This window comes from Limulus polyphemus, unplaced genomic scaffold (assembly GCF_000517525.1).
Source record: "Limulus polyphemus unplaced genomic scaffold, Limulus_polyphemus-2.1.2 Scaffold622, whole genome shotgun sequence".
In the NCBI taxonomy this organism is placed as follows: domain Eukaryota; kingdom Metazoa; phylum Arthropoda; class Merostomata; order Xiphosura; family Limulidae; genus Limulus; species Limulus polyphemus.
The window spans coordinates 410,570-431,005 of NW_013666232.1; the positions used below are offsets into that span (position 1 = coordinate 410,570).

General features: G+C 32.6%; 1 protein-coding gene across 1 annotated transcript in view; it reads right to left on the reverse strand.

Moving 5' to 3' along the window:
• Window positions 1–2,562: 2,562 nt before the first annotated feature.
• Window positions 2,563–20,436, reverse strand: part of LOC106459529 — a 51,791-nt gene continuing 33,917 nt past the window's right edge. The window contains exons 4-8 of the mRNA XM_022386034.1: window positions 18,264–18,349; window positions 15,474–15,536; window positions 13,975–14,034; window positions 12,185–12,348; window positions 2,563–6,181 (exon numbers count right to left, since the gene is read on the reverse strand). Of these exons, the coding sequence (XP_022241742.1) occupies window positions 3,846–6,181; window positions 12,185–12,348; window positions 13,975–14,034; window positions 15,474–15,536; window positions 18,264–18,349 (2,709 nt within the window). The 3' untranslated portion in view covers window positions 2,563–3,845. The remainder of the gene's footprint in view (window positions 6,182–12,184; window positions 12,349–13,974; window positions 14,035–15,473; window positions 15,537–18,263; window positions 18,350–20,436) is intronic.

Below are 20,436 nucleotides of genomic sequence, written 5' to 3' on the forward strand. Positions count from 1 at the left end.
GTTCTTATCCACCATGTCATTATCTCAATAAGACAATAATCCCAAGTATGCAGCAAATGTAGTCACATAATATCAGGAAGTAAAAAGAGGGTGAAAGAACATTCATAAACATGGCTTTTGCTTGCAAAAGGTCATGATATTAATATTATTAAGGTTGCTAGGTTTATTGAGATGACTAAGGTCATATTCCAACCAAACAACTTGGATGAATTGTAGGGAGTAATACCTGACACTTGCAACAATATTTTACAATCATATATAGTTAAGATCATGGTAGTAATGTTGATAAACTTATGGTATACTGCTCTGTTTAAAGCAAATAAGATATAATATTGCATTCTATAACCTTTTTGCTTTATATTGTATTATCTATAATAATGTATTGTACTAATGATAAATTGACCATTTAGTTGCAGTTATTCCTTGTTTGTGACTCTTATGTTTATCACCTGTGTGTTTCCATAACTATTTCCAATATACTGTATGTGAGAAGAATATTCATCAGCATTTCAGATCATAAAAACTCTTTCTCAACTCCATTCATTGTAAGTGATGGCAGATCTCCAACAATGCATTAATGCTGTGAAATTCACAAGCCATTTTAAGTTATAGTAAAAACTGTGCCACCTATGCTGATGTCATATAGAATCTTAATATTTAAGCATACTTTAAAATGCTGGTTAAACATAAATAATATGAAATGGTTGACAGTTTTGCAAGGGTGTTGATGAATGGATAGGTAAAATAATCAAATGGTTGTGACAGGTCTCATTTCTTTCTACAAAGTTATGTTCTCAGCAATTAGATATAAGGAAGTGATGTAATCCACAGATGACTAAATAAAATAAATCAGCAAAAGTAAACCTTTGAAATAACTATATGTGCCACTGAGGAGCTGTAAAGAATAGCAATAAATTTATCCCTTTAGTGATGTAATGGTTAATCTGAAATTGAAGATAAAAGGTAGTTCAAACTGTTACTGTTAAAGAATGACCATTTTTGCAAAATTAAAAGGATAAGCCACTGAAATCTTACAGAAATTCTTAAACTCCACAGACTAATTGCTGAAGTGAAGAAAATTCTTTGCTCATTATGGACCAGAACACAACAAGACAGTGTGTCTAGGCCTATGATATCCTCCGATTACCATTAAACCATTCAGTTCCTCATGTACACTGGCATGCCAGTTACACTACCAGATAGTGACGTGCACCAGACCTCTTATATATACCTCCAATTAGACTAAGCAGGATTAATGTAGCCTTTATAAATGGAAAAAGTTCTATACTCTCACAAATATTGGGATAAAAGAAAGCAGCAGTAGTTAAGTGAGTCAGAGTTTATTTTGAATTGGAAGCTCTTTTTCAAAATCTATTCCACATTTAAGCACAAACAATTTTTACTAAGGCTGAAAGAAGATTTGAGTAGTCAAACAAATGTCAAATGGTATTTACCAGTATAACAAAAGTATGAATGCTTAACCTACTGTAAAAAGATGGCTTTTTAGGCTGATATCAGACACACAAGTATGGTAGTCTTTCAAATACAAGACGTCCATGAATGTTATTGCTTATACAAGGAAGGTAATGAATTCATCACCGCTGATTTTTCCAAGCCCGTTCCCTTGGCTGTGGTTTCACTAGATAGTAGATAGGGACAGTGGGAATCTCGTTAATCCATTTACGTGCGTCACTAATTAGATGACGATGCATTTGGCTACCTTAAGAGAGTCATAGTTACAATGTACAAGGAAAGTAATGAATTCATCGCAATAAAACTTTTTAAATCACTACAAAAGAACTAATAGCATTAGTAGTGCTAATGAGACATTAATGTTACCACATATAAGGATTATGAAACCAAATGTGAGATGAACATGCCTTACAGCAATGGAAGGATATTTTTGAAAATCATGAAAGCACCATAGTTCATCGACTTACAATGTTGCAGAAACTAAATTTTAGTATCAAGCATATATAATGTACAAATTTTTATGGATAATTCTGATACCCTCTCAAAAACTCCACAACACAGCTAGTGTTTGGTTGCTCCTTTCACATTAATCATTGTTTTTCAACATGGTATGTTAAGCTTGGATCACAAGTTGGGGCTGAGATGTGATACAATTTATGGGGTTTAATATCATCACTAATCTTTAGCAATTGTAGGGTAATTAAGCTAGAATAAAACTAAACTGTAAACCAATCTAACCAGTAAACCAGTCTATGCAAACAAAATAGTAGCGATGGCAGTTGCAACAATCCTACACAAGAGCACAGGCTCATAGTGTAGTAGAATGTTAACAGACAAAAATAGGATAAACTCAATTGTGATTGAATAGTTATATATATATTGCTATATGTTAATTCTTGCCTGTGCAATATGTAGGGATGCTGCAAATGCCATCCCTACATCTACTTCCTTTTTTTCTCCGAAAGTATTTTCTTTACCTGTTCTTCATAAGAAAAATTATGCTCAATTTTTGTTACACATCTATTTAGATTATGAAACCTGGGGTGCAGAAAATGATTAAAAGGAGTACATTTAAGAAACAATTCATGATACAATTTTTAAAACTTGTGTAAACATCTTTATTATTCAATCTTATCAAAGTATACAACAACATTTTTAGTCTGTGTTTTTCTCTAATTCTACAGCTGTGATTATCATAACTGTTCATTTAAAAAATTATAATAAAATTTAAATATTTTTTCTGAAATTTTCTAAGTAAAACATTTAAGAGTAAATTAGTTAAAATATTTTACAAATACATGTATTCTTGTTTTGTGCTGAAATTTAAACTTCTATATAAATGAACTTATTTCCTGTCTTTGATTTACTCATCATATTATGTTAAAATAAAAATTTAACATACACAAATAATTTTTCTCTGCAATCCATTCATTTTCTTTTAACTGAGAGACAAAAACAAAACTTAAAATCTACTTTCCTGTATTCAGAGAATTAAGCAATTATAAAAAGATGACACAAGTAGAAGGCACTTAATCCTGTTGTTTAATCAGTAATACTACCACTCCCAGTAAAACAACTTTCACAACTAGTAATTTTTATAAATATGAGAATAAAACGTTTTTTTCAAGTCTCCCCCTCAAATGAGCTCCAATGGATGTGATAATGACCTATATAATTGATTAACTAAACCTGAAGTCATCAATTCATTTAGTGACTGAATACATATATATAAACACACAATAAACCCAAATATTTGTAAACTAATACAGATAAAGAGTATTGATCACTTTACTATTTAGCTACTACTACTAAGGGTAAAATTAAAGCCAAATGTTTAAGTGAATGAATATGTATATAAATGTACACCATAAACCACAGTACAACACTACTGATCACCTCCAAGTACTATTAATGTGGGTAATTGAAACTGAAACCAATCAGTTGTCTACCAACGGAATCTATATACGTGTGCACCAGTAGGCAATGCTGATTACATCACTACTGGAAATACTATTAACTTAGATAACAAAATTGAAACTGTCGGTTCATTCAATGACTGAATATATAATGGTACATGTACAGATGAATCACATACAAAACATTCTATCATATCAGGAGGTACATCCACATGGACAGCATGATATATAAATAGAAACTTTTAAGATATTCACAGATTTGCATTTAAAAATGATCTCATATTTAAAAAATATTTACAGTTATTTTACATTTATAGTTCTCAATATGAAAAAAAAAGCAGTTAGCAAGAATACCTATGCAAGTAAGGTTGTAGGTGATTTAAACATCTAATACTATGGTACATCGTAAGTATGGGTTGCTCATAAACTATTTGTATTGACAAATAAAAACAAACTTTAAATGTCTGGTTTAATATCCAGCATTCTAAGAAGAAGGTGCATCATCCTTTCAATCTGAGAATCTGTAAAGTCAAAAGATACATATCCTGTAGGGAAAACAGAAGTGTTAGAGTGTCTATGATGGTGACTAGTTAAAGCAGCAGTTGTTTCAGGTAATGTCACTTCAGCAGAGGTTGAAATACCTGGAAATTTGGGGAATCTACCTTCCTCTATCTGAAGAGAATAACTTGTTCCTTCATTTGCTGCTACATCAAGTTCTAAATCCTGTTTTCCTTCATTTGCTGCTACATCAAGTTCTAATTCCTGTTTTCCTTCATTTGCTACTACATCAAGTTCTAATTCCTGTTTTCCTTCATTTGCTGCTACATCAAGTTCTAATTCCTGTTTTCCTTCATTTGCTGCTACATCAAATTCTAATTCCTGTTTTCCTTTATTTACTATTACATCATGTCTGGATTCATGTTTTCTTTCATATGCTGTTACATCAAGTCCTGATTCATGCATGCCTTTTATTTTTGTATCATCAGATTCTGATTTAGGTTTTTCTTTATTTGGTGTTAAGTATGGTTCTGGTTCACATTTTGATTTGCTATGAATAGGAAAGATTTCAGAGTCTGTCAAAGTGTTTAAGTTCATTCTTATAAAAGAACACGTACATGAAATAAGACTTCTTTCACATGCATTACACCAAGGTTCAAACCTTTTACCTTTCATTTCTGCATTCAAAACATCGTGACAAGCAGATTTTTGTTTCTGATCAGGAACAATACTAAAATGATTTTCTAACACAGCTTTAGGCTGGAAATTTAAATTTCTTCTACAAGCATCCTTATCAAAAGTTAGAGGAATTACCTGGTTTAAGTGGTCACTGTAATTATTAGATGGTTTCTCAACAATACCTGGAGGAGAATCCATAAATGTATAGGTCATGCCACAACCATCAAATATCGAACTGTCAACCTGGCTTTCAACATCATTATCTGCATAAGATAAATACTCAGTGTTAATTTTCTCTTGCGAAAGTGCTGTTTTAGATTCTAAAACATAAGTCTCATTTTCTTCTGATGAAGACGAATGTGTAAGATCAATTACATCATGAGGTGTGGTGCAACAACTCCTAATTTCCTTCTGTGCTTCCAACCTACTACACTCAGAACTTTTAAAATTATTTTCAGAAAGTTTTTTTCTATTTTCTTTTACTGGAGTTGGTGAAATCATCAAAGATTCATCTAGAGATTCTTTAGATCCAGAAAATGTATTGTTAGCAATGGTTACTTGTACATGGTTTTTTAAGCAATCTGTTGTATGGGAACTTGGGATCTGGGACAAAAAACTAAATGATCCTTCTGCTATTTCCTGAATATTCAAATCTGGAGTGGTGTTATATTCCTCAGAGGATAAAACAATAGTTTTCTGACACCAACCCAATTCTTCTTCTTGTGCATTACTTTCAGATTGCGTATATTCACTAGGCTGTGAATCTTGCGACACAGCATTAACAATTCTAGTTTCTTCGCAGTAAGGATTACTTTCATTGATTGTGCATTTCTCTTCAAATAAACCATAGTCAGAATTACTACAGAATTCTTCAAACACGTTTTTATCAACCACCCTATTGTTAGTGTCTTCCGGAGAAATAAAATCACTGTGAATTAAAGAATTAGGTTTATCTGTTGATGCACTGCAAGTAAGATTATCACAGTCTTTTGGTAAAGTACTGTCAGAATTACTTTTTTCTTTCATGTTTACATTATTTGTCACACTAGATTCTTTCCTTAAGTATTTTTTATTCTTCAGTGCACCTGAATCATCAAAACCAACACTTTTCCTTTTAGAAGGTGATCTGCTTGCTAATACAGATTTCTCTGTGGCATTTTGTTCATTTTCATAATTTCTCAAAGTTCTTTTTTTGTCAGTTATTTTATGCCGACTTCTAGTATTATAGTCTTCAGACAGCAATGAGCTGCTAAGTAGTAGAGAACTGTCATTCAGTGAACTAGTCTTTTGTTCATTGATGAAATATTTTGTGTCAGACGTTTGTTTTTTGTTCACTCTGTGAATAAGCCTGCCACTTCTTAAGACTTTAAATTCCTTTTCACTATTGATATTTAGAGCAGCTGGAGTCTTTTGTGTAAGAGACATCTCAAAATTCATATTACATGCTTTGCTGACTGTATCTGCACCTGGATCTAAAATATTTTTTGAAGAAATCTGGTCACTTGTATTAGAACGATGCCTCTCTTTCTTGAATCTACTACTACTATCCAAATTAGAAGAATTATTTTCAATAACACCATTGTCACTGATTTTATGTTCAGCAGAAGATTCCAACTCTGAAAAAAGAAAAGTATCTTGTGAAAGAATTGAGATAAGTATGAAAGTGAAACAATCTTTTAATATTAGTAAACCTGGGTTTAGTTACTGGGTAATAAGTAAATACACAAGTTAAAATTTTCCTATGCTGAAAATATATTTTCAATAGGTGCTCAAATATTCTCACAAAAATAGCTACGTCTCACATTGTAAATCATCATGTGACAAACCTCCACCAATAAGAGTGCGACACACTTCGAGTTTTGGCAGAAAACGGAAGCACTGGTTTTCATTGGGGAGGAAGGGTGAGCAGTGTTAAAGGAGGTAAGAACCAATCAGAAATATATTTTCCGTATAAAAAAATTATAACTTCCGACAGGGTACATTACCTTCGCTCACATAAATAGTCAGAATCCCATGTGGAATAGGTGGAGGGATCGAATGTGAGGGAAGAACAAAGAAGCATTCCCTGAAAGCACCTGAAGAACATCCTAAAAGAGTAGATCCTCACAGTAGAGAATCATACATGGGAGACCGCACCACATCTGTACCAGGTATACTCTTCGGCCAGTGTGGAATTAGGTGTTGCAGACATGGACAGAAAAATGGAAGAGCACATCCATACAATGGTGGGATAGGGATCTGCACCACCATATATAATCAATTTCAAACCCATAAAGTACTGGAACGTGGGTGAAAGTAAAAGGATGTGTCCCTATGTGTAGAATGGCTAGAATGTGGCGGACTGTACACAGCAAGTCAACTGCATCCTAACCCCAGCCATCGAGAACCGATATCTATGTGGGAGTAGGAAAGAGGACCATACCATCTTCACCTCAATTTCAGCAGAACAGAGGGAATTTTGAACCCACTGTTCTGTGAATGTGACACATAATAGCAATGTGATAAACTGTTTGACAGGTCCGGGAATCTGAAATCCAGACAATCAGTATAGGAATGATGTCTCCGTAATGGAAACTAACTCTCTCAAAACCATCCGACAAAGAACTGCCCTCAGTGCAAGAACATCTTTGGTATATGAAAACATCAAGGGATAGTATAAGAGTAAGAACCGTATTAATCTAAATGTCCAACCAGAGTGACCCACAACATGAGTGGAGGGAACAAGAGTATAATTGAATGAGGCACAGAGACACCTATAAGACATATGTGAGGACTTATGTTGATTGGAAGGAGAAAGGTCACGAACAGAGAATGTCTGCCAAGGAATGAATAGGTGGGAACAGGCACCATGGAATGAAACCTTGTGGGCAACATAACACAAATGGGATATAATAGCCTATCAAGATCCAACCACGGATAAGGGTGGGAAATGGAAGGGAGTGAAATCAGTGAGGAGCAGGATTTACCCTTCCCAGCCACTGAAGTTATGGGAAGGAAAGATCGATCCGGATAAAGAAGAACATATGTGGAATGATATTGGGTACGTGAAACATTGAAGGCAAATAAATCTGACTGATGATCTCCACAGGCTAATAGGAGAAGGAAATAGGTCTTAAGGGACAAGTGAAAAATCCATCACGAGGTCAGAGATTCAAATGGAGGTAAAGTGAGGCAGTAAAGAGCCACATTAACATCCTAATCTGGAAGGATGCATGCCAAAGTGAATGACTAATCTGGAAGGTATGCAACAATATGGAAAGCAGCCACAGAAACCATGGTTGTACCGGCCAATACAGAGCAATTACAAGGACTTGACACGGAGTGGCATGAATGATCGAAATCACTCTGTGAAGATGATGGATGGGAAAATAAACATACAGGTATTTGTTGGTCTATTCTTGACTGAATGCATTGACAGCCAGAGCAAGGGGATGAAAACTGGAGACCAAAACAGAGGTAACTTGGTATTGAGGGATATGGCAAATGCATCCAGGTGAGGAGTACCCGATTGAAGGCATAGTCACCGGAAAACAAGAGGATTGAGAGACCACTCCATCAGATAAACTTTGTTAGGACGGGAAAGACGATCAGCAAAAAGATTGAATGCACCTAGAACATGACAAGCAAGGATATGAATATCAAGTGTGTAGGCCCAAAAATGGAAATCCAAGGTTCGACCACAAAGGGAATGAGAACGGATGCCACTTCGGTGATTGATATAAGCCACCACTGTAGAATTGTTGAAATGTATTATGACCAGAGGATTCCTGGCAAGATGAAGAAAATGATCCAAAGCATGATGTTCAACCAGAAGCTCCAGGATACTGATATAGTGAGATATTTTGGTTGGAGACCACCAACCCAAAGCTTCCTGCTGATCGACACATCCTTCCCAACCCCTGTTGGGAAGCATCCCTGAAGATATGCAAATTCGAACAAGGGGAAGAACTGGTACACCCGCCGATGTGTGAGCCTTGTCTGACACTAATGCAGATCACCTGCAATGGAAGGAGGAAGTGAAACAGGAGCCTCCAATGGATCCTGCACAAGATTCCTTTGGTTGTGCAGAGCCCACTGAAGAAACCTCATATGTGCTCAACCCAGGAGGATAGAGGCTTCCATGAAAGACCACACCTCCAAAAGTGATAAAATTTCATGAGCTGTAAAAAGAAGGAGCAGTAAGGACATGGAGAAATGAAAGCTCCTTCGAACGAAGTCAAAGAGAAGAAGGTTGGGCTCGACTGAGATGAGTGTTGAAAAAGACACCCAATTGGGCATAATATTGAGTAGGTATAAGGAATAACTTCTTCAAATTGATTAACCCACCAACATGAGCTGCCTCCAGGAGCAGCAGATGAGTGTGGTGGGTGGACTCCTGTTCAGAATGAGCTAACAGAAGCCAGTCATCCATGTAATGATAGAAGCGCATCCCCCGAGCATGCAAATGTCAGGCAAAAGCCTTGACCACCCGAATAAAGACATACGGAGCCGAAGCAAGCCCAAAGGGCAGAGTGTGATATTAATAAACTACCTCTTGATGAACGAACTGAAGATAGTACCTCGAATGACATGATGTTGGGACATGCAGGTAAGCATCCATGACGTCTACCTTGGTCACCCACAATGCCATTGAAAAAGTCCACCTGAGGAGAAAAGACTCCATGGTAAGTCAGGGTAGAACCAAAAATTGATTGAGGCAGGATAAATCTATCACAGGTCATCAGTCCCTGGTTTTCTTGAGTACCACAAACAGCCTGGAATAAAATCTTGGAGAAGGATGATTGACAGGTTCAATGTCCTGCGGAGAGAGATGATCTTGTACCACCTCCGATAGATGTTGACTGGTGGTAGGATCCTGAGGCAATGGAGGAGGGGAAAGAAAATGGGTGATAAGTCCCTCAGATAATACCCAAATAACCCACAGATCTGTGGCAAAAACTTGCCAAAGGGGAAAAAATTGGTCAACTGAACCCCACTGAACCAGAACGTGCTGGTACTGTTGGCAATGTGTCTATCTGTGTTGAATAAAACAACGAGATGAGGAATTCCTGGAGGTAGGTACAGGTAAAGGCTGTACCTGGAGCTGGACAGGAAACAGTAATAGGGGCATGTCTAGGCTCTGAATGAGACAAATGATCCACCAAATCAGAAAGGGTAGCTTGTTGTCACACCGACTCCACATGGGATTTCATAGTCTCAGGAATAGTACCAAAAACATACCACTGTAGAAAAGGGGCTATATGTAAGTCCCAGAGATAAGTTGGCAGTAAACAAACCTGAAACAAAGCAGCATTCCTTCACAGGAGATCCCAACAACAGAGAAACCATGTGTGTAAGGATAGAGCTAAAGAAGAAAAATGTGCCAACATGGAGGTAAGCAGGGAGAGGCTATCCCTCGAAAAACCCTCAGGATCTCTGTGTATCGCTTCAGAAAGGAAGTGGATAGTAGACAAGTTTCGTAGGACAATGAATAAGGTAAGATGGAGGCGGGAAAATTGTGATAAACAAATAGGATGATCAAAATCCTTGTCGATGCAAACAGGTTTGGGATCTTCTAGAGCAATAGGGTCAAGATCAGATGAAGCAGATTGACTCATATAACGATCAATCTTACGGCAGATTATAGCTGATAAGTTCAAAGATGAGTCACTCTCTCCTGTAGCCTGTGTAAGTGTGCTAGTCGAAGGTATTACCTCCAAAGTGGTAACTTGAACTTCAAAATTCACTGTGTAACAAAGAAAAATCAAATACAAACATTTGATGAGAACAAAAAATGAAAAAGTGGGAAAATAAGTTATCTGAAAAGTCATTAACTTTTGAAAAACAAAACAAACCCACTTCACAATAATATAAAAAAAACAGTAAGTTGAACAAAAAATATGCTTGAAGAGTACTACAAAAACTTCTTGACACGAATACTGCCAAATGAGAAGTGATAGTTCGGTAGAATCAAATAGAGGGAATCATATGTTTGGAGAGTGTGTTGCACTCTTATTGGTGGAGGGTTGTCGCATGATGATTTACATACAAGAACCAGTTGAGTGTAAGGTAAGTGAGAGCTCAAGGCTTGTGGCATGCAAAAAAAACTTTTTACATATAGAAGGCAGCACTGAACAATAATAGCTATTTATTTGATTGGAGGTAACATACCATATCGGAAGTTGTCATTTACTTAAACCTTTAATATCTGTATCAAAGCTCTTGAAAGACAAATAAAAAAAGCATAATTCCAGAAAGTATTTTCAGCTTTTTTTATTAAAAAAAGGGATTGAGATTAGCTAGAACTGTATAATTTATATTTTGTATAAATAATTCCACTAATAATGTTAGTAAATTTAACACAGAAGGGCCTCTTCAGTATCTCAGAACCAACAGCAATTTTAATAGCAATATCATGGAAAAACACAACCATACACACACACACACATATATATATATATATATATATATATAAATACACACAAAAGAACATTGATATACTAATATAATTTAATATCTAAGTTTATTATTGTTAAAAAGAGATCAAAATTTTGAAACATTAAAAGTAATTAAATAAAGACTTGTAATTTCTCACAGAGAAAAATAAAATATTATAAAAAATCTGATTTCAATAATATTCTGAAAACTGCCAACATTTGTTTATATAAAAGTGTAAAATATAAAATCATTTAGTTGATTCTTGAAGCTATAAAAGAGAATAAATTATAACCATATATTACATTCATGCATGTATATCTTAATTTTGTTTAAAAGAATGAATTAAATGCTGCAATAAACCTGATTATTAATTAGTTACTAATGGTTTTGTCTTCTGATATGTTTAAGTAAAAGACAAAAATTAACCAAATTTCATATATTCACTTGAAAAAAAATTGCTAATACCTTGGTAGTTTAAACAAGGATACAAGCATTGCCATCTGTATCTTAGAACAGCACCTTGTGTAACACAATGGCCAAATGGCCAGGTCAGAGATCAATGGAACAGGCATAGCCATCTGCAAGTTAGAATGACACCTCATGTGACACAATGGCCAAATGGTCAAGTCAGAGATAACAGGCACAGCTATTTGTAAGTTATAATAGCACCTCATGCGACACAATGGCCAAATGGTCAGATCAGAGATCAAAGGAACAGATATAGTCATCTGTAAGTTAGAATGGCATCTTAAGCAACCAAATGTCCCGGTCATGTATTAAAGGAGCAGGCATAGCCATCTGTAACTTAGAACATCATCTTATGGTACACAATAGTCAAATGGTCAGGTCAGAGATCAAAGAACCAGGCATAGCCATCTGTAACTTGGAACTGCTGCAGCACACACTATCTATATGGCTACTTATAACTGAATAGCAGGATTGACTGTCACTTTCACATAGAGCTCACAGCTGAAAATGCAGTGTGTTCAGTACTTTATCAAAGATTAAAACTTAGGACTATGGATCCACAACCTGGCCCACAAATAAAAGATGTGATGTTTTAAGGTTTCAATACATCTATTACTACTATAATTATTTAGAATTCTTATCATGCCAAATATTTTTAGAGACAATAACTTTGGCTGTTAAGTACAAATGTTTGCAAACAATATGATGTAATATTTCATCTAATAAATACTAACTATCCAGCAGTTGTGAGCTTTGAGAGCTTATCAAAAGAAAGTCAGCTGCATTATTTCCAGCACACAGAGATTTCACTGATTCCTTGACACTCGTTTTTGCCAGTGGATCAACCTCTTCCAGAACGTCATTAAGAAGGCTATCTAATTCTGTTGAAGATTCTAGACTGAAATAAAAATGAGTGTAAAAAAAATAATTAAATATTATTTATGTTAGGATCTACTGCACAGTGAATACCTAAAAATAATCAATTACACCCAGAGTACCAATTATAATATTTTACACAGTTAAATATAAAAACTGAATAAATTATTTGACCAATTCTCTATAAATGGTCTTGCATTAGACCCATGAAACTTTTTTTTCTAAATTACCTTCAAAGATTTAAATCATAATTCTTATTAATTTAACTTAATTTTGGAAGTTTTACATTCTATTACATATGAATAATGAATATTGGTTGTGTTGTTCAATAAGAAATTACATCACTCAGGTTATTTTGTGATGTCACTGTAGAAATGTAAAAGTAGATGGCTCTCTGAAATATGTTCCCCTAAATTTATTAGAAACATTATGTTATCACTTTACTTGAAGGAAAGAGGTAACACCGATGACGTAATATTTGTATAAATATTCCAAAATAGTACTGAAAGCAACTTTTAACATTACAGTCTTAAACTTCTTCCTCTCAAAGGTCAGTCTACAACTCTTGGCTGTTTGGTTAACTGTAAAAATACATAATTTCCTAACATTTTCAATGAAGATGACAAACAACTTCAGATAAATGTTTATTTAATCTGCCCAAATTTATGGTTAATGCCTTTTTCAAGGGTCTATGAATGTCACAGATTACAAAACTGATCTTAAATGATGGTAACCAAAAATGTTATAATCTACAACACTATAACAGAACAGTGCACTGTGAAGTATACTAAAACGAGTTAGAATCACAGATCATAAAAGTAAATGTTGAAAAATAAATAATAATAGTATTATAGGGGTAAGGCATTGTATCTGTTAATGGAAGAGCATTTGGACTGAATCAAAAGAAATTCTTTAAATTTCCTATCAAAAAGGTTGTCATAAATCTCTAAAATTTTGACTCCAATATAAACAGTTTTGATTTAGTTGAAAATCAGATAATATTGTATCATGAATGTGTAATAAATTAAGACTTCTGAAGTGTAAAACTGCACAAGTTAGATGTTAAACATATTATTATTTTCAATTGCAACTAACAATCCTCACAAAATAAATCAGACAGGTCACATAAAACTTTGAATAGATAATTTGTTTTTGTAAGTGCTTTCACTAAATTGACTTCAGATGGAGCATGTGATGCTCTTTATCATACACATATGTAATTCAGTTTGTATATACACTTAAAAAAATATATCACAACAGAATCATCTGCTGTAAACTTGAGGCTTTTAAAGCATTGTTATTTTCAACTGATTGAGCATGATGATGGAAGTAAGAGACTATGTACGTAAAACAAGTATCTATTTCATATAATTTTTTTTATCAGAAGGATAAAGAAGTTTCATTAACAGTTTGCTTCCACATGACTGAATGTATTTCACTCCATGTAATTCGTGATGTAAATACCAAAGTGCTTGGTACATTATAGAAATAGAAGTACAAAATTCTGTTCAAAGTAAAATCTAGAATTTACAGATTAATATTTATAAAACATATTTTCACTTTAACATTCAATTATACTAAAACCAAGTTACAGTAAGTGTAAATAACTATAAATGTTAGGACACAAAAAAAATTACATCACACTTACCTATCTGGAGCCAGTGCTTGCTTCAACCTTAAAATGTCCAGGTTGGTTTGCTTTACTGCACTGCAAAAAAAATAATAAATAAATAAAAACTACTGGATGAAATTGTTTGAAACTTGAGATGAACTTTCAACTGATTATGCAGCTTCTGCAAAATAAAATATGTAATACTTGTATGAATTCTCAGTTTTGAAAATTCAAAAAGATTTCTTTGTGAATTTTTTTATAGAAACAATTAAAAATAGTTACTTTTAATTTAGATTTCAATTGCTAATTTTGTGTCTTCCCAAGTTCTTGTAAGGATTAACATTCAAGATTTTATGTTATAAAACTGTAAATTTTGCCTTTGGTTTCATTCAAAAAATGCTACATGCAATTTTGCTGTGTTTACTATTACTGGAGTACAATAAAAATAACTTTATCATATTAAATTACAAACAAGCCAACTTTTCTTAACTATTAATCAGAAGACTTTATTTAACATATTTAAGTTTTAAATCACTTTTATATTCTTTTACATACATATTTTTTTTACTTTTCTATTTGATGATACAAAACTTGATATGGTTGAATACAAAAGTCTAACAATTCTCAACCTGACCTTGTTCTGCAAAAAAGCATACATCATACCAGAATACTATAATTCAAATAAAGCAAGCTTTTTGCAAGGTATAAAAAAATTGTTCAGAAACATCTTTTCTTCTAGCAACATATCACAAAGCTAAACTTTATCACTTTGGTCTGATCTGTACAAGTTTTTACCATATTGCTTCGTACAATTTAAAGAAACAGAAAAAGAGATCTCATTACACTAGCCTATAGCTGAGGTATAAGCAATTCATATAAAACCATGACAACCAAGACTGGGAAACAGCGACTAGCTGAAATTGATAAAACTACACTCGTATTGAAGTTATAAGGTTCAAGTTGGTTTTTACTTTGTTTAAAAACTATTTCACTTTTTTCCTCCTAGGGAGCTATGAGTGCTCAGAAAAAACTCAGGAAATTCTCAAACATTAATGTTTTCATTCTGAGTATGCTGAAACTAACCCAAAATTAAAAATACAATTTTATGTATAAAACGAAATAAAATAGTTTTGTTGAATAAATTTCTAAATTGATGTATTGAAAAATGTATAGAATAACAACTGCAACTTTATTTTCCATAATTGTTTAGAATTCAATGGTGCAATTTTGCCCACGGATAATGGGTACACCCTGCTTGGTACCAAAGGGTTAATGATACTTGTGCTGTCATTCTTGTGTATGAAATATAATTGCTGCAATAACAATTAAGTAACGGAAATAACTGAAAAATTGCTTAGAGGTGTAATGAAAGTTATACTTCATGTCAAGAGAAGTGGGATGACAAATGACAATTTAAAAGTGAAGTAAATATTTTAGAGGAAACACTTGTAACAAGTGCTTTTAAAGAGTTTTCAACTCTTGATTTCCTGTACTAAATTATTCTACATTCACTAATTTCAATTTTTCAAACTTACAATTTTTGCTCAAAGTCTTCGCATTTTTTCTGAAGTTCTGGATCATCTTCAGATCTTTGAATTCTAATAAAATAAAATAAAAACATTATATATGTACATAAAAAACATTTTAATTTTGTTTTATAAATGTATTTTTATTTCAAGTTTATATTTCATTGCAGCTGTACTTTTGTTTATTGTGTAGAAAAAACCATGAGGTTAGCAGCGTGAACTTCACACATTTGTCACAAACTATCATGCCTGTTGGGGTTCACTTTAGTTCAGCCCAGTGCAGGCGCATTTGAACATTATTGTAGATATGATTGTAAGAAAGTTTTTCGGTAATTGAATTCAAGCAAGTTTATTTCAACATATGTCCTTGTATATTGTTTCATTATACATACAAAACTAACTTCCACTACTAGTGAATGTATGTAATAGTTTACAGTACAGGTGGTTTGAATAACACCTCCTGACCATAGTTACATGATACATCCTGTTACAGGATATTACCAAAGGATACAGACACCAAAAATTACAAAGAAAATTACTTTACAGCACTTAAAAGATTAGTCCTGGTCACATTCCTCTCATTATAGGCAAGATTTATATTGGAATTTGAAAGCTAAGCTATTCATTGTATTGACACCCCAACTTTGAGAATGTCACAGCTTCCCCCGTATTATTGAGACAAATGTGTTTAGTCTGTTTCACAACCAACATATGGATTTTATTTTTTGTCATTTGTACACTGAGTTATAAATCATTTGAAAAATATCAGAATAAGCTTTTATATATCAGTTAGACTGTTTTAATTATAAAGCAACAAAAACAACAGTAGTGGGAGTCTTACTACAAAGTAAAGATAGTAAGAAGAATATATATAAAATTCTTATATGGTACTAGTAGTACGTACAAATCGCACAAGGTTATCATTCTAAATACTGAATCATATTTTTATTATGAACTTAATATATAAGAATGCTAAATTATTGAATTTTAAACTACTAATTTAAATGCAAAAGAATATAAAATTCACAAACTCTTTCAGTTCAAAGTGCTAAGCCTAATCTACGTAAAGACCATGCACTCACCACTCGATAGATCTTAACCCTAACATTTGTTGATCAATTTCTTTCCTAAAGATATATTTATTTTGAGTTAATTTTTCAATAGAATGATTAACATAAATAGATATCCAATATAGCATGATTTAAGCTACTATAGAAAAATAATAAAAGTCACATACATCCCATGCAGTTTCTTCCAGATGCAAATTTTCTAAGGCTTAAAAACAGTACTAATGACCACTACTAAACACAACCTATACATAAAATGGCAGTTACTATAATAAGCACCACCCGCATTCATATTGTAAAATCCAGCAAACAACATTTTGTCACTTGCTTTGCTTATCATCCTATGAATTGTAAAACGTGTAATACAGCACTTGGAATAACATGGTACTAAAACTGACACCTTTGACTAGGATTGGCTAAAAGTTTTACAACTGAGGTTTAACATGCCCAGATGCTGTTTTATAAAGAAAACAGACTAGAAAGAGGTTTAGATAACAATCATAGATGGCAGAACCAGTGCTAAAGTGCAAGGAAAATTTTTTTAAAAATGTAAAAAAAATTTTTATTCTTAGAGAGCACTTATCTATAGTCTCAAACGTATTTTGGGATTTTTTTATTAAACTTTTCTTCAAACTCCATTAAATAATACATTTTAGGACAAATAATTGAATATTATGCTGTTATTTACAAAAATAAAATCTGAAATCCAATAAAAGATAAGTGCTCTATAATTTTTTCAATTCATAAATGTGATTTTGCCTTCATGATAAAACAAAATGGCCCCAGTAGGTAAGGGGTTAAAGTGAGATATGATAATGTTTACAGTTCATTTCTTGCAGGATTATAATAACTGATTAAAAGAAGAGAGAAATGTGATTGTGTTATTAGTACGAGTATTTAGTCACTTATATATATTTATCAGCAGTACGATGCTATCATCATGGTCTGTGGCCTCTTAATTTATCACATAAGGGCTCGACTTTTAAACAACAATGGGGATTTTTATAGAATAAATTTATGTTGATGATTAAAGAATGAATTATTTATTAGCAAATCAGTTTTTTATTATATAAACAAATGAAAACTTGAGAAATTTTAACAAAAATCATTAGACATCTACTTATTTATCAATATTCTAGGTTGTTTTTTTATACTTACGTTACCAGGTTGAATCTCAAAAGAAGTATATATAGTAACTAACCATAAAGAAACAAACAATATTACACACATGTAATGTCTATGAACATGTTTAACACAGATGTTAGGTGAGCTCAAATTAGTATATTTCATGTTTATATAAGCAGAATTAAACATTATTAAAGTATTTCTTAATAATAATAATATAACCACACTGAAAAATTTCAAGGTAAAAAAATGTGCTGCAAAAAAAGAAAAGAGTTCATTATTACCTTCGTACAAATCTGGTAAATAAATACCATATACCATAGATTTCTAAATGTAAAACTATGAACTTGTACTGCTAGGTTAAATTCAATATATTTTCTAAAATGTTATGCTCAAACATCTTGTCGCATGTTATTTGCAACAATACTCCCATTGTTGTGGCTTAACAATGGACACTGCTGCAAGTAAGGACTACTTTTTGACCCTGTTATTACTTTATAGTAAATATCACGAGAAATCCAAGACACATAATTAATGACCTAAAAACAATTTTTAATGACTTCAACTACTCAAAAAATCAGTGTTTAGGAGCTGACAGTATACTTACACAAACGGGTAATCTTTCATTAACGAAGAGAGTGGCTCACCCAAGTAGTCAAATTTATCTACTTGAATAGCAAAAGTTCCATTTTTCTGTAATTATACACACATATATTTTATCTAGACCACATAAGAAATAGGAATAAGTACATGTACTTAATTCAAAGTAAAAAATTCAATGATTAGTACAATAAATCAACCACTTAACATCCTGGAAGAGGAATTTGAAATATCCCATTTAGATTTTGACCAAAACAAAAGTGGAAATCAGAAAATATTCTCTCATGGTCACATAAAATATAACAGATTTATTACACTTTATGTTACAAGTAGGTAATCCAGTAACAGTTAGGAAGTATGACATCTGATATTAGAAGTCCTGAACTTTGTGCTAACAAAAATTTGTAAAGAAACATAACAGCTAATCAAATGAGATGTGGTCAACAATATCTATTATTGAGATGAGTAGAAAGTACACAAATAATAGCAAATTGGTTTATCATACAAAACAAACACAACAACTTACTATTTAATTAATAACAAATGGTTAAAGCTGGGCAGTTAGTGGTATTTACTAGTCAAGTAATTGATGGGCTCATTAACTGATTAGTAGACCATGCCCATGCAAGCAAAATAAAGAGTATGTGCTGCTAACTTAGATTTTTAAACCTCTGCAGCATACTAACATGTTATTAATCTTCCTATTTTCTTTTGCCTTTAGTTTTTTTTCTCTAAGTAATAATATTGTTAAGGTTGTCATTTTCCCATTTGGAAAAAAAACCCACCTTTGTCTAAACAAATATTTCCTAAAAGTTTTATGGACATTTACCACTTAGAAAATGGATGGCTAATATTGACTAAATATCACCACCACAAAGTTGCCATTATTTTTGTTTTTCATACATGCATTAATCCCTTACTGATCTGCAAATCAAATAAACTGATAACTAAGTAACGAAAACGTTTTATTTTCACAAATAAGGGTAATATAAGTTTTTACTTACAACATATTACAATTGCAATTACAAATAATTAAGTAGCTAATTTATTTATGTACGTTGTTTGAATAAGCTAAGCATAAAGATAATATTCAATAAAGATTTGAGTCATAAGAATATTTTGCAGTCACCTAACATTCTCACTGAACAGTAAACATAACTTATCTGATTTGATAACATTTTTATTTGATGAATATAATAAAAACAACAATTTATGTTTATAAATATTACAACTCAGTAAAGTCACAGTATATCTATTAAAAAGTAAAAAACAGTAACTTTAAACAAAGAATAAAAAATCAATAAAATACATTAATTAAACCTTAAGAAATATCCAGTTTTGTGACTTTGTTTTATACTGTATATACATTCCTATGTGTAAGTAAACTACTTGTACCTGATGATGACAAAACCTCTTCCAAACTTTGTAATTGTCAGTGTTAAACTTTCAGTAATTTTCTTTGTTACTCATTCAACCCATCTCTAAACTGTATAAACTTACCTACCTTAAATTATCTATGTCTTCTCAATGAAAAAACTTTTTGTAGTTTTCAAATAGATATAATTTAACTGCATATACTTTCACAATTCACAATGAAAGGAACATTTAGAAAAACTATTTACTCTATATAAACTTTATTTATAGCTGTTATCATGGGAACCCATAAAAATATTGTTTTTTTGGGAGGAGCAAAACAAGCATGTTGGGGATCAGCTTTTACAGTGTAAGTCAACAGACGAAAAGAATATGTGTTATGTTTGCTTAAATGAAAACACAAATTTACAGTTTTAATTTAAAATTACTAAAAATACTGAGTGCAATTGATTGCTAAATGTAAGAGGGTAAATGTTCCATCTTTCCCCTTCCTGCAGGCACCCATGGCTGTTTTCAAAGACGTGTTTCATTAGTAAATGGTGAAACAAGTTTATGTGGCACCAGAACAATGTTTCAATCAAGGCCTGTACAAAAAACTAATAGAAATGCTTGAAATGAAGTAATAGATAATATATTTTCAAGTGGTAATAGGTTCTTAGTACAAATACAGTTCTTCTTTGGGATGGGTGGAAAACTTATTTAAAAACTTGACAAGTAGGTTGTTTTGTTTACAGGCAAAACTTTTTCCAACTGTGAAAATATTACTTTTTCTTCATGAATTTCTCTATGTAAGTGCCAGAATATGA